The 17,712-nt window shown below is 51.7% G+C and overlaps 1 protein-coding gene across 1 annotated transcript in view; it reads left to right on the plus strand.

The window, feature by feature from the left end:
* The first annotated feature begins 11,883 nt into the window (after positions 1-11,883).
* The window catches only part of LOC142000726 (protein-arginine deiminase type-1-like), a 40,065-nt gene continuing 34,236 nt past the window's right edge, over positions 11,884-17,712 (plus strand). Inside the window, exon 1 of the mRNA XM_074975214.1 lies at positions 11,884-11,972. Within this exon, the coding sequence (XP_074831315.1) occupies positions 11,884-11,972 (89 nt within the window). The remainder of the gene's footprint in view (positions 11,973-17,712) is intronic.

Consider the following 17,712-nt stretch of genomic DNA (forward strand, 5'->3'; position numbering starts at 1 on the left):
CCTTCAGCCCCCAACTAAAACCTCTCCAGCGCATCATCAAAGATTTACAACCTATCCTGAAAAGTGATCCCTCACTCTCACAGATCTTGGGAGACAGGCCAGTCCTTGCTTACAGACAGCCCCTCAGCCTGAAGCAAATCCTCACCAGCAACCACACACCACACAACAGAACCACTAACCCAGGAACCTATCCTTGCAACAAAGCCCGTTGCCAACTGTGTCCACATATCTATTCAGGGGACACCATCATAGGGCCTAATCACATCAGCCACACTATCAGAGGCTCGTTCACCTGCACATCTACCAATGTGATATATGCCATCATGTGCCAGTAATGCCCCTCTGCCATGTACATTGGTCAAACTGGACAGTCTCTACGTAAAAGAATAAATGGACACAAATCAGACGTCAAGAATTATAACATTCAAAAACCAGTTGGAGAACACTTCAATCTCTTTGGTCACTTGATTACAGACTTAAAAATTGCAATTCTTCAACAAAAAAACTTCAGAAACAGACTCCAACGAGAGACTGCTGAACTGGAATTAATTTGCAAACTGGATACAATTAACTTAGGCTTGAATAGAGACTGGGAGTGGATGGGTCATTACACAAAGTAAAACTATTTCCCCTTGTTTATTCCTCACCCCCACCCCCCACTGTTCCTCAGACGTTCTTGTCAACTGCTGGAAATGGCCCACCTTGATTATCACTACAAAAGTCCCCCCCCCACCCCACCCCCCGGCTCTCCTGCTGGTAGTAACTCACCTGAAGTGATCACTCTCCTTACAGTGTGTATGGTAACACCCATTGTTTCATGTTCTCTACGTATATACATCTCCCCACTGTATTTTCCACTGAATGCATCCGATGACGTGAGCTGTAGCTCACGAAAGCTTATGCTCAAATAAATTTGTTAGTCTCTAAAGTGCCACAAGTACTCCTGTTCTTTTTGCGAATACAGACTAACACGGCTGCTACTCTGAAACCTGTTAGCTGTACAGATCGGGAAGTGAAACAGACACATACCGCGTTTCCATTAGCTGACCTTTGTACTCAGAATGGGAAAATGGGCGTACGTGCACAGCCAACCAAGGTGTAGCCATTGGTATAAGGTGCCAGGAAAGTGACACCCACAGGATGAGAAAAGCAACTGGATTTACCTGAATTTCAAATGGCAATAGGTTTTTGTCCAAATTTTAGCTAAACAACAACTGAAATCCCAACGCGTGTCACAGCTGGAGACTGCCAGCAAGGAAGAGAACATAACATGCTTTGATCAGAGACATGCTCCAAAGACACACAAAGGCCAACACTTCTGGTTGGAAACCTCCTTAGGTGAGCCAAGCAAGCACCACAGAGAGAGAAAGAGAATTATGAAACATCAGGCTAAACCAAAAGGAGCCATGGAGATATCATTGCCTTTATAACTTGTCTCCCTGAGGTTTGGGGTCCAACACATCTAGTTCTTAAACCTTGATCCTGCAGGTCCTTGTGCTATGCTCAAAGCTGTTTTCTTGCCATAGGGGTGTGAGTGGAGGTGCCATGGGGTGGTTTGATATCTGGTTACTGTGCGACTTAAAGAGTCCCAGCTTTTGCTCTCATGGGCAGCAGCACCAGACATTTGGTTGCCCTCCCTTAGAACAGGCAAGAAGTTGATAGTTGGGAAGGATGGTTGCAAGAATCTAAGCAGAATAGATTAAACGCAGAGGAGCTGGACAAGTCCACTGAGGAGCCAGATCTTCCAGTCTACTTGAGGCTCATGGAAAGACCTAGACATAGAGGAATGGGTGTGATTCCATGCCAGGGAGGAGCCAGATCCTGCACTGAGGTTCAGTCATCTCCATATATCACAGGCCATCTGCTCCTCACGGATTCTATCCGTTGTAGACACTGGCACCAACCTTCACCAGGAGAGAAGCTTTAATAGCCCTTCTGAGCTCTGCCAGCAGGGGGCAGCTGATGAATCAGGCCAGGATGACGATCAGTGGTTTGTATCGTGGTAGCCTCCGTCAGGATCGGGGCCCCATTCTGTCAGGCGCGTTACCAACATATAGGAAGGCAGGTTCGCAGGACCACCTCAGCGTTAACACTCCCAGCCCATTAAGCACAAGCACATAGGACAATCTTGCTAAACTTGGCTGGAGGTTCTGTGCTCATTAGATAGGCTTTCCATATGGTACAGTCGCCCCTCTAATTAAATAAATCCTTATGCAAACAAGAAGGGCAAGCGATGACTGGTTCAATGCCTCTCTTTATTGCAGGTAGTTAGCCAACAAGGCTATTGAAATTACTGCCTTCAGTTACGCACATGGAGGAATAAATAATGTGTAATTATCATCTCGGGGAGATTATCAAACTTTTCCTGCTATGAGGCCGCTTAAAACATATGCCCAGCAAAGGGTCAGGTCAGCTCTGACTCCCTTCTCCATAAGGGAGGGATTTGTTTACCTAGGGGTCACGACCCAATAGGGGGCATGTATAGGTATCAAGGGATTGTAACCAACCTGCTCCACTCACGCTGCTAAACGGGAGATTGGTAGATCCTGGCTCGGAGGTGGGTCCTAGTAGGGAAAAGACAGAACTACCGCCATCAGGGAAACATTGAACAGAGAATATGGCGAGGGCTCATAAGTATGTGCACATTTCCATGTCAAACCCTGTTGTCAGCATGAGTAACTGGGCTGGGAGCTGCGCAGCCCTAGGTGGGTGAGGAAAAAGCCTCCTTCCTGGGCCATGGAACCAGAAACTTAGTTCCTTGGCTACTATTCCAGATTCAGTGGATTCTGCAGCTCTCCGCTGCAGATGGCAGTACGGCCAGTGGATCCATGCATCCGCAGATCCACCATCCGCAGCAGCCCTGATTGCTGGGGGTCATAGCACACAATGCCGGGCTCACTCCCCTTGAGCAGACACTCCAAAGCCTGTCTCACTCCCGCACTACACAGCCCCAGCGTTGATGCTGTATCTGGGACCCTCCAAAACCGTGGGAGCAGGGAGTTGCCAAAGTCATATCAGTGAGTGCCTGTATTGGGACCTCTTGGTATGTCACAGGTTTGGATTCTACCAACACTAGCCTGGCTACTAATTCACCCACAGGACCCTGGGGTAGATCAGGATTAAGTTACACCCCATTTGCCAGACTGGTGGGTATGAAAAAATTACATGAAAGGTACTCCAAACTGGTATGGAATTATTTCTGGAATTGCCTTCTCCGGAAGGTGGCTCTCCTCAGATGATCTCCCCATCGCAGCTTCACCTGATCATATTTCCTGAGTCTGATGAGTCTATTCCAGAAAAGATGGGCCCGATCCCCGTGTGCCGTGTGGAGTCGCTGACACCCGTGCAAGTCAGAAGGCAGTTTGCACAGTTGACAGCGGTTCCAGAAGGCCCAGGGTATTAAAGAATCAGGTCCAATGTGTAGGCAGCTCGCTCCACCTTGTTAGAGTACAGTCACACAGTCATTTCTATTTCTGCAGACCCTGCTGCACGATTTTCAGGGCGATGTTAGTTTCACAACACCCAATTGTGCAATACTGCTTATAAAGTTATAAATAGTATATTTTCCCCTTGCGAGAGATTTGTGTAGCATGATCGAAATGAACTTAAACAGTATTTTGGGGGGCAGGGGCCATTTTTTTGCTCTGTGTTCATACAATGCCTAGCACAATGGGGTCCTTCTAGGAATATAAATAATGATGATAATTACAGCAATATTTAAATGGACCACATGGAATGAATTTTCAACAAAACATTCTGAGGAAGCATTCCCTCTCCTCTGCCCCAGAATTAATCATCCCGGAGCTCTGCTGTGAATCCATTCTGGGTCACAAGCAGCTGGGCAGCCTGAATTGGTGTGTGTGTGTGTGTGTATTGCACCTTTCAGTGTTCCGGGGTCTGCCGGAGGTGGCTGCCATTTTGGGTTCAGGTCAGCTGCAGCTCGGGTCAGAAGAGATACACACTGTGCTCTCTCTCATGGAGACCTGCTTTTGTGCTGGCACCCAACTGCGCTGCTGCCCTTGAAGAATTTTTCTGGCAGCCCCAAAGTCAACGGAGTAGATTTCCCACCTCTTGCCCTTCCCTGTTCCTCAGGTTCCTGTCTGTCTCCCCGCAGCCTCCTAGCCTCTCTCTCAATAGGGCAAGATCATTGCCTTAGAGCTAACCAGGTATTTTCCTACAACCTCTGCTTCCGAGAAGAGGTCCTTCCGGTCACAGGGCTTCTCGAGCGCCACCCTAGACAGAGGAAGGGTGCACAGGTGTCTAGTGTAGCCTCTTGCATCTCTTTAAAAAACACCTGCTTATACCACTGAGCAGTGGCGGATCAATGATTTTGCCGCCCCTAGGCCCTGAAATAATTGCCGCCCGCCCCAACAGCTCCCCCCCCGACCCCAGCTCACCTCCGCTCCGGCTCCACCTCCTCCCCTGAGTGCGCCGCTGGGTCCTGCCTCTCCCCGCTCCCTGCCAGAGCTTGTGCGCGAAACAGGTTTGCGAAGAGGGGGAACATGGCGCGCTCAGGACAGGAGGTGGGGTCGGGGATTTGGGGAAGAGGACCGATGCGGGCAGGGAGGGGGTGGGGAAGGGGTGGAGTTGGGGCGGGGCCGGGGGACGAGGGCGCGAACCGGCGCCAGGGGAAGCAGCTGCTATTATAAATTTGCTGCCCCTGCAATTTTGCCGCCCTACGCCTCAGCCCAGGCGTTAATACGCCGCTGCCTCTGAGAGCTGCTGATGCACTGAGGGGTTGGAGCAGTGGCTTGTTCTTGGCACAGGCCTGGCTGCATCCAGGAGCCATTTCAAACACGATGACGCAGGAGACGAAACTACGGCGGGGCAGAGAATCTTCCCTGGGTGGCCAGTGCTGTAATCAGAGCCAGGGGAACGAGTCAGGCTGAAAAACAAGCCTGACCAAACCAGCTCCTTTACAGTCTGCCAGGCCCCACCCCAGCTCAGCAAATTCAGTTTGACACGGGGGGGGGGAAATAATGCTACCACCAAATAGATACGTGCATGTCGGTAGCGTGTCGAGGCACCGTGACGTGTCGGTCACAGGCTGCAGACATCAGAAGGTCAGGAGGATAGGGCCACAGGAGAAGAGTAGCCACAGGAGAGCTTTATACTCCAGGGGAACCCGTCTCCGGAGCACAGAGGGGAGTTCACTGATCTCTCTGTGGTCCAGATTCCTCCACCCACCCTTAGTTGGGTGTCTTCCAAGCTTTTAATAAGCAGCCTCTGGTACAAGGTATAATTACGAGGAAACACTCAGCCGTGACCGAATATACGATTTAAAGTTCGAAGCACCCCTGCTTCCGGGTGGGCAGGTAAGAGCCACGTGCTAGCTGCTGGCAGATGGAGGAGGAAGAGGTGGGTGTAGCTTTCGAGCAAGGGACGTTGTGTGTGTTAACAGGAGGAACTGTTAGAGGTCACCCCCGTAATGTAGCTGCTAATGACACAGAGAGCCGTAAACAGACAGGGGTCCAGCTACAGTACCCACAGGCATGGTACTTTTCCATCTCTCCTCCTCTGCCCCAGTATGGACGCAGCGTGCACCAACAGAAGGAGTTTTTCTGCTGGCACCTCCCTGAATGTCATTAGCTGTTGGCATAGCTGCATCTGCACTGGGGGTTTCGTTGACATAGCTGTGTCGGCAGGAGGTGTGACATGCTGGTATCTGTTGTAGTTGGAGATTAAGCCACAGAAACATTGGAGCTCCCGTGACATGGGAGCAAATTCTACACCACAGGCCTCGACACCCTGACAAGGGAAGAAGGAGGATCCTGGGAACTACAGGCCAGTCAGCCTCACCTCAGTCCCTGGAAAAATCATGGAGCAGGTCCTCAAGGAATCAATTCTGAAGCACTTAGAGGAGAGGAAAGTGATCAGGAACAGTCAGCATGGATTCACCAAGGGCAAGTCATGCCTGACTAATCTAATTGCCTTCTATGACGAGATAACTGGCTCTGTGGATGAAGGGAAAGCAGTGGACGTGTTGTTCCTTGACTTTATCAAAGCTTTTGACACAGTCTCCCACAGTATTCTTGCCAGCAAGTTAAAGAAGTATGGGCTGGATGAGTGGACTATAAGGTGGATAGAAAGTTGGCTAGATTGTTGGGCTCAATGGGTAGTGATCAATGGCTCCATGTCTAGTTGGCAGCTGGTATCAAGTGGAGTGCCCCAGGGGTTGGTCCTGGGGCCGGTTTTGTTCAATATCTTCATAAATGATCTGGAGGATGGTGTGGATTGCACCCTCAGCAAGTTTGCAGATGACACTAAACTGGGAGGAGTGGTAGATACGCTGGAGGTTAGGGATAGGATACAGAGGGACCTAGACAAATTAGAGGATTGGGCCAAAAGAAATCTGATGAGGTTCAACAAGGACAAGTGCAGAATCCTGCACTTAGGACAGAAGAATCCCATGCACCGCTACAGACCAGGGTCTGAATGGCTCGGCAGCAGTTCTGCAGAAAAGGACCTAGGGGTTACAGTGAACGAGAAGCTGGATATGAGTCAACAGTGTGCCCTTGTTGCCAAGAAGGCCAATGGCATTTTGGGATGTATAAGTAGGGGCATTGCCAGCAGATCGAGGGACGTGATCATTCCCCTCTATTCGACATTGGTGAGGCCTCATCTGGAGTACTGTGTCCAGTTTTGGGCCCCACACTACAAGAAGGATGTGGAAAAATTGGAAAGAGTCCAGCGGAGGGCAACAAAAATGATTAAGGGACTGGAACACATGACTTATGAGGAGAGGCTGAGGGAACTGGGGATGTTTAGTCTTCAGAAGAGAAGAATGAGGGGGGATTTGATAGCTGCTTTCAACTACCTGAAAGGGGGTTCCAAAGAGGATGGCTCTAGACTGTTCTCAGTGGTAACAGATGACAGAACAAGGAGTAATGGTCTCAAGTTGCAGTGTGGGAGGTTTAGGTTGGATATTAGGAAAAACTTTTTCATTAGGAGGGTGGTGAAACACTGGAATGGGTTCCCTAGGGAGGTGGTGGAATCTCCTTCCCTAGAAGTTTTTAAGGTCAGGCTTGACAAAGCCCTGGCTGGGATGATTTAGTCAGGGATCGGTCCTGCTTTGAGCAGGGGGTGGGACTAGATGACCTCCTGAGGTCCCTTCCAACCCTAATATTCTATGATTCTATGATTCTAAGGTTCTCGATCTTGGTTCATTTCTCATTGCAGCTTGTGGACTGGAATAGCAGGGCACTGTGGGAGAGGAATGAGGGGAGTTATCGGGACAGCGGGTGGCTCAGGACTGGTCTGCAGATGCCAGAACAACCTGAGGAAGCTAGCACTACGCCCAGCTCAAGCCAGGAGCTCACTGATAAGCAGTGACAATGTCACTTGCACGGATATATAGCACTTTCCAGCCACAGATCTCACGACAGATAACAAATAAGAATTCCTTCTCATAGTTGCCCTGTGAGGTAGGTACAGTATTATTACACCTGTGTCCACACTGCAGTGGTTGTGCAGTTTAAAGTATATCAGTGTATATACAGTCAAAGCTTATAATATGTTTGTGCAAACAAGACTCCATGTTAAACAAGAGCTATCCCAGCACTTCACCCAGACTCTGTCTGGGAAGCTCAGCCCTTAAAGGTGCAGTCCTCAGTACCACTCCTCCATGAAATTTGGTTCTTTATAACCTTGACCCTAATCTCACTGAAATCATGAACTTCAACGGGGCAGGATCAGACCCAGCAAACTGCAGGTTTTTAAAATGTTTTAAACATTTAAATATTAAATGGCTGTGAGCAGTTTTTCTGTCATAGCTTCCCATGACCAACTCCTTCACGGGCATTAAGGGCTTGTCTACAGAAGTAGTACCACTTTACCAGTGTAATTAAAGCCGCACAACCCCCTATACGGTGTGGATGGAGTTCTTTGGGTATAAAGGTGCCTTGGGCTTGGTCTATGCCTAAAACGTAGGTCACCCTAGCTATGTCGCTCAGGGCTGTGCAGAATTTAGTTCAGAGTGTGACTTACTGGGGCCAACCTAACCCCCACTGTGGATACAGTTAGGTTGACAGAAGAATTCTTCGGCCTCTCAGAAATGTGGATGACCTGCATTGATGGAAAAACCTCTTCCGCTAATGTAAAAAGTGTCTACACCTCAGTCAGTGCTCCTGAAGCAGGCAGAGTTGCAACTGACCAACCGAGAGAAGAAAATGTATCTATTAAATGGCTCTAGAACTAAAATATTTCTAAAAAGAAAAGGCAACCGGAAAACACAGGGATTATAACAGGCATTACAATGAAACCCGTCTAAAGATCACACCCCTGAACAAAGAACTTTCAACTAAATTTACTATGGCCGGTATTCACTTACAACTTATCCTGGCATTACTATGTCAGTTACAAGTGTGATTTTTTTTTTAACCAACATATGGTTGTGTCGGTATAAGCCCTAAACGCTTACATAGGCATACAAGTTCTTCTGCTGGTACAGCTTGTGTCTCCCAGGGAACAGGTATCAGCTATGCTTGCAGAAGCATTTTTATGCCAGCATAAGCTGCACCTACGCTGGGAGGGTTTGCTGGTTGTCAGCAAAAGGCCAGTGATTCTGGAACAAGCTTTGTGAAGATCCTCAAACTGGCTCCAAGACTGGGCTTGATAACTTTATGGAGGGGATGGTAGGATGAGACTGCCTACAATGGCATGGAGCTGATCCGTGGTTGCTGTTAGCAAATATCTCCAACAGCTGGAGATGGGACACTAGTTGGGGAGGGCTCTGAGTTACTACAGTGAATTCTTTCCCAGATGTCTGGCTGCTGATTCTCACCCACATGCTCAGGGTCCAGCTGACTGCTTTATTTGGGGTCAGGAAGGGATTTCCCCCTAGCTCAGATTGGCAGAGATCCTGGGGTCTTTTCGCCTTCCTCTACCGCATGGGTCACTTGCAGATTTAAACTAGTGTCAATGGTGGATTCTCTGTAACTTGAAGTCTTTAAACCATGATTTGAGGGCTTCAGTAGCTCAGCCAGAGGTTCTGGATCTATTACAGGAGTAGGTGGGTGAGGTTCAGTGGCCTGCGATGTGCAGGAGGTCAGACTAGATGACCTTGATGGTCCCTTCTAGTCCTAAAGTCTATGAGTACGTCGGCTCCTTTTGGTATCCAGTACTTATTTTGATTCATTCTAGACCAGGGGTCGGCAGCCTTTCAGCAGTGGTGAGCCGAGTCTTCATTTATTCACTTTAATTTAAGGTTTCGTGTCCCAGTGATACATTTTAATGTTTTTTAGAAGGTCTCTGTCTATAGGTCTATATATTATATAACTAAACTATTGCTGTATGTAAACAAGGTTTTCAAAATGTTTAAGAAGCTTCATTTAAAATTAAATTAAAATGCAGATCTTACGCTGCCGGCCCGTTCAGCCCGCTGCCTGCTTGGGGTTCAGTTCACCTAGGCCGGCAGCGGGCTGAGTGGGGCCAGCGGCCGGGACCCCGGCTGGCAAGGGGCTGGCAGCCAGAACCCCAGACCAGCAGCGGGCTGACCGGGCCGGCAGCCAGAACCCCAGACCCGCAGTGGGCTGAGCGGGGCCGGCAGCTGGGACCCCGGCTGGCAAGGGGCCGGCAGCTGGGACCCCAGACCAGCAGTGGGCTGAGCGGGGCTGGCAGCCAGAACCCCAGACCGGTAGCGGGCTGAGCAGGGCCGGCGGCCAGGACCCCAGACCGGCAGTGTGCTGAGCGGCTCAACTCGCTGCCACTCAGCCCGCTGCTGGTCTGGGGTTCAGTCCGCCAGCTCCTGCCAGCCAGGGTCCTGGCTGCCGGCCCCGCTCAGCCTGCTGCCAGTCTGGGATCCTGGCCCTGCCCACATACAGTGGGTACCTACCTTCTCCCTGGTTCTAGCCCATTCTCTTCCTCTCTCTGCACTGAGCTGAGGGTGGGAGTGCACTGAGCACAGGGCTGGGGGTGAAGGAGCAAGCTGGGGTTTGGGGTGTAGGGTCTGGCCAGGAGCTAGAATGAGGGATGGGGCTCAGGGTTGGGGCAGGAAGTTTGGGTGTGGAGTGCTTACCTGGGCAGCTCCCATTTGGTGTGAGGGGTGCAGGTGGGAATGTGTGGGGGGTGCAAGAGACAGGGCATAAGGTGTTGGGGGGCTGGGTATGTGTGGGGGTGCAGGAGTTAGGGCAGAGGGCTGGGGGCATGTGAAGGGGGTGCAGGAGTCAGGGCATGGGGTGTGGGGAGGCTGGGTATGTCTGGGGGTGCTGGAGTCAGGGCTGGGTGTGTGTGTGGGGTTGCTGGAGTCAAGGCTGGGGTCGTGAGGGGGGTGCAGGGGTCAGGGCAGGAGGCTGGGGTGTGGGGGGGTGCAGGGGTCAGGCAGGAGGCTGGGGGTGTGTGAGGGGGGTGCAGGGGTCAGGGCAGAGGGCTGGGGGTGTGGGCTAGGGTCGTGGGGGTGTTCCCAGCCCCCTGCCCAGAGCAGCTCATGGCAGGGGGCTGGAGGGGTTATGCCCTGATTCCACCGCCCTTCCCCAAGACCCCCTTCTCCCCCTCCCCAGCAAGGGCCATCAGCTGATGCGCGGCAGAGAGGGAGAGGACGAGGGGCAGGAACCCAGTATGGCGGGGGAAGAGGTGAGGGAGGGGGGACCTTGCTTGCCCTGCAGCAGCAGCCGGCAGGACCAAGCTTCTTCACTGCCCCGAGGTGGGGGGGGGGGGCGGAGAAGAGCGGGCCAGGGCGGGCAGGATTTTTAATGGCTCGCTGCTGCCTGCTGGGGTCCCTGCCTGGGTTCGGCAGCGGGCTGAGCGGGGCCGGCGGCAGGCAGCAGCGTGCCATTAAAAATCGGCTGGCATGCCATAGGTTGCCGACCCCTGAGATTGTTGGGAAGACATTTTCTCCCCAGTCCAAGTTAACAGATATTTTCACTGGGTAAAACAGAGCCACCTCAGTTGGGGTCAGAGATCCAGAGTCACTATGCAAAGTGAAAAGGACTTTCTTTTCTCCCCTCTGGTGCAACGTCAGACAGGATGGACTCCACCCTGCGCAGGGGGTCAGCAGAAGGACCTTGCTAATATTATTTATTATTTGTAGTGTGGTGGTGCCTAGGAACCCTAGTCATGGAGCAAGACCCCATTGTGTTAGGTGCTGTACAAACACAGAACAAAAAGGATGCAGGGCTGGCCTTCCGGGTGAGTGACATGGGGTGACTGCCGTAGTCAGGGGAGGCGCCACAGTCATGATGCAAGGAGCAGAGCAGGGCGGGCCTGCGGGAGGAGGCCATGGAGCGGGAGGCAGCGGGGGCCAGGGATGGTAAAATACAAGTTGGCCCAGGGTGCCAATTTTCCTAAGGCCGGCTCTGCTCAGATGAAGCCAAAAATGGCATGGGATTTCGCCACCATTTGATCCTACCCATAGCCTCGATTCAGCCTTGAACCTGAACCCAGACCTATGGGCAGAATGGAACCCAGAGCTGGGTCTGGACACCACCTCCTATAACCCTCCCGTTTGTCTACCCCAAGAGGGGGTTTTAAGAATCAAGTAACCTTATAAAGCCCTTAGCCCATGTGAAGTGCTCCATATGATCATCCCCAGGAGCAACGCACCATGCAAATGCCCATGTCCTATCTTCCACACCTGAGTTTGCCGCGAGCCTGTCTCTACCATGCAGTCAATGCTTGGAAGTGACAAACTCCAACTGGGACTTGGGTCAACACAGCTCCGGCCCATTCTTCCCTCACCCCCTAATATAAAGCCAAAACAGAAGTAGGTAAAGACCTTGGAGGGGGAAGGGACTGTGCCTCCAGCTAGTCAGTTCAGAAAGGGAAGGGAGGAGGGTGGAACAAATTTTCCATGCCTTGTAATCCAGTCATGCTGGTTTGCCTGTAAAAACAGAACAGCACGGGAGCACAGCCGCTCACTTCATACACATTTATGGTCCAAGGCCAACCATGACGCAGCGGAGAGTCCGGGTGTCCACCGAGAGTCCCAGCTACGCCGTCTGTGTGGTGGGCACAGAGGTCTCTATAGACATCTATGGGTAAGACATTCATTTTTAATACCGGGAGATTTACCGATCTTTGTCACTTTCTCTAATCCGTTTCGACTGTCCGAGGCCATAGGGTGGGGAGCAGCCTCTAGTATTTCGTGTTTATTTTACAGATGAGCGCCAATGAAAAACTTGGATCTAAACTCCCTCGCTGAAATTTGGATCCCGTCTCTGGCCCTCCATCCCAACTTCCTATGAAGCTTTAGTATAATGAGAGATCTGGGGTGAAATGCTCCCATTTTCAAAAGGGAATCAAACACTTACTGAAACTCAAGGGAAGTGACTAGGTCACTTTTGAAAATGGGACTTAGGCACTTTTGGAAATTTTCCCTTGGTCTCCTTGCGTCCATTCCATTGCTGGAAGGAGACCACGGCCTTGCATCACCGTGTCCCCTAAATGGCTACGTGAGGTATTACAACAGTTCTGAAATGCATAGATTCAAACACAGACAGCTGAGACAACTGCAGATACTAAAGCCAGTGCACACCCCTGCTAAATGGATGCTATTTTTGGCCATCAGAGTGCTAGGCAGCAACCTTGCTGGGTGAGTAACTTGTAAAGAATTAAACTGGATGAAAGAATAAATATGCATTCTTCTAAGCGCATAAAAACACATGAATATGCCAGAGAAAGTTTTAAGGGGTAACCTAAGGAAAAGAAGATTTTTCCTGTGCAAAGACCAAGAGTTACTTTATTGTACAGAAGTGAGGCTGTATTTGCTAATGCTGTTCCATTATTATGTTGAATGACATTTGAACGGATATAGTGCCTACAGGCAAACCACGCTGGGAACCTATTTTCCTAGATGTTGTTCTACACATGATTATTAAAAGCATTTCTATGACTGGAGCCCCCGGCTGGGACCAGGACCCCACCGCGCTAGGCGCTGTACAACCACAGAACGAAAGTCGTTGCTGTCTAGGTAACACAATGGTCGTCATTTAAAGGTCAACATTGACCTGTTGTTGCCTTATTGCTACACAAGAGCAATGGTGGTGCAGGAGCCCAGGTTGTGGGGGTGAGAATTTGACTGCAGGTGCTGCAGGGTTGGAGGTAAGCGTGGAAGTTAAGGGTTAACGATAGTTTTTGGCTATGAAGATCGAGCATGGGTGGGGCGCCAGGCCCTGGCTGGCTGGGAGCTTCCACCCTCACTAGCAGCCCTACTCTGCCTTTCACAATCACGGCACTGTTCGGTCCTGCTGCCTGACAGGCGCTGCGGCCCAGATCCATTGAAAGCAGCAGGGGTTAGGCACCTCGCTGTGTTAGAGGATTTAGGCCTAAGTCAATAGACGACTTCCTTCTCCCCCAAGCACGTACAATAAAACCAGGAGAACACACACACGTCTGGCGCCAAGCCTCGATTCCTCTCTTCCATCTCCAGCCACGTCCTTTGGCAGCCACGGCCTCAGACTTCGGGACGGAATTAAAAAAATAATAATAGAACAACTCGGACCCATCCAGGGGTGGACGTGGTTCCCCGTGTAACCAGGGAGTCACCCTCCTCCTTCCTTTCCCCATTCCCTTGAGTCATTGTCATGGTTACTACCTAATGTAAACCAATCAGGATGATTTACATTGAGAACATATGACTAAGGGAACATGAGCAACGTACTGGTCTGAGAATCACCTCTTCAAGCAGGGGTGGGCAAACTTTTTGGCCTGAAGGCTACAGCTGCATATGGAATGTATGGCGGGCCATAAATGTTCACAAAATTGGGGGTTGGGGTGCAGGAGGGGTGAGGGCTCTGGCTGAGGGTGTGGGCTCTGGGGTGGGGCCAGGGATGAGGGGTTTGGGTGCAGGAGGGGGCTGTGGGCTGGGGGTGGAGCAGCGGGGTTTGGAGTATGGGAGGGAGTTCCAGGCTGAGGCAGAGGGTTGGGGTGTGGGAGTGGGTCTGGGCTCTGGGATGGGGGTGCGGGTTCCAGGGTGGGGCCACAAATGAAGAGTTCAGGTTGCAGGAGGGGGCTCCGGACTGGGGCAGGGGGTTGGGGTGCGGGCTCCAGCTGGGGGTGCGGGCTCTGGGGTGGGGCTGGGGATTAGGGTTGCAGGAGGGTGCTCTGGGCTGGGACCAAGGGGTTTGGAGGACAGGAGGGGGATCAGGGATGGGGCAAGGGGTTGGGGAGTGGGAGGAAGTCAGGGGTGCAGGCTTAGGGTGGCACTTACCTCAAGCAGCTCCTGGAAGCAGCAACATATACCCCCTCCAGCTCCTACATGGAGGAGTGGCGCCAGCTAGGCAGCTCTGTGTGCTGCCCCGTCCATAGGCGCCGCCCCTGCAGCTCCCATTGGCCACAGTTCCAGGCCAATCAGAGCTGCAGAGCCAGCGCTTGGGGCAGGGGCAGTGCGCAGAGCCCCATGGCTGCCCCTATGCGTAGGAGCTGGAGAAGGGACATGTCACAGCTTCCAGGAGCTGCGTGGAGCCACAGCACGCATGGAGTGAGGCAAATCCCCGACTCTGCTACCCAGCAGGAGCTTGAGGGCCACATTAAAAGGTCTGATGGGCTGGACGCAGGCCGTAGTTTGCCCACCCCTGTCTTAAAGGCAAGAGCAGGTGAGGCCAACCTGGGTTCTAACCACATCATCCTACTGCTTCATCTCAGCTAGGCTGATTGCTGGAGCCAGGTGACAGATGGGAATTTCCAACCCCATTGGAAATTTGCTACGTTCACTTAACTCTGTTCTGAATCCAATTAAATCAAACCTAAAGAAAAGGGGGTTTAATGACATGGGTTTAAAGTCACATGTGAGGTGAAAACACCACAACTTCCCTGTGCAGACAAGCCCTGGATTGAAGTGAGCGAAGGAGTCTTGTGGAGGAAGGTGTCAATGATCCCCGTTCGCAGCGGTTATGGAGCTCTGGGTGGATCAAGTCACTTGCCCCAAAAGCAAATTCCCATCGGAGTGGGTGTATTTAAATCCCATGCAGGCCATTCGGATTCAGAATTAAGGAGCCGACTGGAAGTGACCTGGCGAACATTTTCGACGGCCCCAGCTAAGGGGACCAGAGAGCAAGTGTGAAAAAATTGAGATGGGGGGTGGGTGGAGGGAAATAGGTGCCTGTATAAGACAAAGCCCCAAATAATCAGGACTGTTCCTATAAAACCTGGGACATCGGGTCACCCTAGCCCAGTCTGGGTCCACAAGGAGGGGAGGGTGTACGGAGCCTTTCCCCCCCAGACCTCAAACAGGGCTGCCCAGTTATGGCCCTTGCCCTCCCCGCTAGTGTCTGTGTGGACACAAGCCATGCCAGAAGAGGGAAGAGGCTGTAGGGTCATGTCCCAGCTCCCGCTGTACTAGCCTCAGAGAGGAGCACACTCTGTATGTAGCAGCGGCCAGGCTTGCTTTGGGGTGGTGCGAATCCATCCCAGCCCCCGCGCTGGGCCAGAGCCTGGGAGATGCACCCGAGGCCAAGGTATTTCCTCCCTCTCGGAGTGGTCCCCACTTGCAGGAGAAGCATGGTACAGTCTGTGGCTGAGCTGGTGAGCCCCAGTGATGAGTGGGTCAACCTGTCTGTTAAACTGCCTCTCCTGGCCTCCCCACTCCCTGCGGAACAGCGATTTTGCTTCTATGCAGCATTCTGATTTGCTGGAAATGCTGGGGACCTTTGGTTATAAACAAAAATCAAACCAGGCTGGTCCCAGGAACAGGGTCCTCTCTATTGAATAAAGGGGCAGGCTCTGGGCTGCATCTCCTGAAAGACACAGCATAGAAAATGCAGTCCAGGGACAAAGATTTGTGATGCCTGAATTCAGTGCTGATGTAGAGGTCAAAATGGCCTTTGGCATAAATTAGAGCAGCCCTGGGGCTGCTCTAACTTACATCAGCCTCTCCACGGCTGCCTAGAGGCTGTGCTGTAGCCTAAAATTCTTGTAGCACTGAGCAATATGAATACAACTCCTCATCCACCCACTCCCAGCCTGGCATCCCCTCTAAGCAAGGGCCTGGAGTGGGGTGGGGGGCTCTAGGTTGCTCATGTGCTTGTGGGGAGGGGCAGGAATTCTTCCCTTGATCCTTGTGCAGCCACCAGAGCAGCAGAGAGGGTCAGGGGACCGGAATCAGCCACAAACATTTAGCTTTAGAGCAAAGATAGTTCTTTTACACGCACACAAAAAATTGGGTTGGAATCTTTAAACGTGAACCAAGGTCAGAGTTGCGTTCTGTGAGAGCTGATGTCACTCATAGATTCCAAGGCCAGAAAGGACCATCGTGATCATCTAGTCTGCCCTCCTGGATAACACAGGCCAGAGAACTGCCCCAATTTTTTTCCTAGAGCAGATCATTTAGAAAAACATCCAACTTTGATTTTAGAATGGTCAGCGATGGAGACCATGGCTACATTTGCTACTTAGGGGTCAGTGTGATTGCAACATCAGCAACATCAGTGGGTTCTTCAGACTTTGCTTCCAAGTGGCTGTTGTCAGTTAGGTGTGTGCTCTCTGGATGCTGTCCCAGCCCTGTGCAGATCGGAGGTTCAGCAGGCCTCGATAGCACTACCCAGAAAGAATGACCAGTGGCACGGTTCAGCGACAAAGGCTCTCGGCCAGGTTTACCATCCCAGCGCCCTGGCTAACACGAGTGCCCTGTGGCAAGGAGCAGCTCAACAGCAGGACTTTCTGCTGTCCCCTAGGCTGCACAAAGGGTTAAGGCGAGGTACCCTCACATTTATAGGTTGAGACAAACAATTTACATACCACCTTACAGGTTTCATGACATCGGTTTGTTTGGTCCCCTTGTCCCTGGCTCCATGTGTCTGGGGCAAAACATCCCTATTCATCACTTCTGTCAAACCCTCTTATCTGGTGCTAGGTCAGGAGGTCCCTGGGCTAATCACACACATACCCAGTATCTCTTGCTTCTCAGTAGCAATACTTTTGCCAAGGTCATGTATTGGACTGTGAATTTTTGAGCATCCATTTGAACACACGGCCTCACTTTGGTGCAGAGCCTCTGGTTGAGACCTCAGGTCTTGCACCAGGCCCAGGGCTCCAGGATCTCTCTCTTTCTCTCCCCTACATGGGTCATCTCACCCTACATCTTAATTTGAGGGGAATTTGGTCCAACTCTACTCATACAAATCAACCACGTGTCCAAAGATAATCGAGTTTTCCCCCAACTCCTCCAAGAAATTATGAAACGATTTGTTAGTTTCAGTAAATCATCTGCCCCCAAACCTATAAGGCAGGGGTGGCCAACCTGAGCCTGAGAAGGAGCCAGAATTTACCAATGTACATGGCCAAAGAGCCACAGGAATACCTCAGCAGCCCCCGCATCAGCTCCCCCTGCTCCCAGCGCCTCCCACCCACCAGCAGCCCCACGATCAGCGCCTCCCCCTCCCTCCCCACACGGATCAGCTGTTTCATGGTGTGCAGGATGCTGGTGTGGGGGGGGAGCGAGGGCATGCCAGGCTCAGGGGAAGGGGCGGGAAGGGGTGGAGTGGGGGCAGGGCCCGTGGCAGAGCCAGGGGTTGAGCAGTGAGCTCCCCCCCTCGCCCCCCGGCACATTGGAAAGTTGGCACCTGTAGCTCCAGCCCCGGAGTCAGTGCCTAGACAAGGAGCCGCATATTAACTCCTGAAGAGCCGCATGTGGGTCCGGAGCCCCAGGTTGGCCACCCCTGCTACAAGGATACAGCTCTGAGTACATAACATGCCAGATCCTCATGACTATAAAGGAGCTACGATCATTTACATCAGCTGATGTAATGGCACAAAATGTAGAGCTAGCAGAAAAACGGAAAA

The sequence above is a fragment of the Natator depressus genome, chromosome 18 (assembly GCF_965152275.1).
Source record: "Natator depressus isolate rNatDep1 chromosome 18, rNatDep2.hap1, whole genome shotgun sequence".
Lineage (NCBI taxonomy): Eukaryota > Metazoa > Chordata > Testudines > Cheloniidae > Natator > Natator depressus.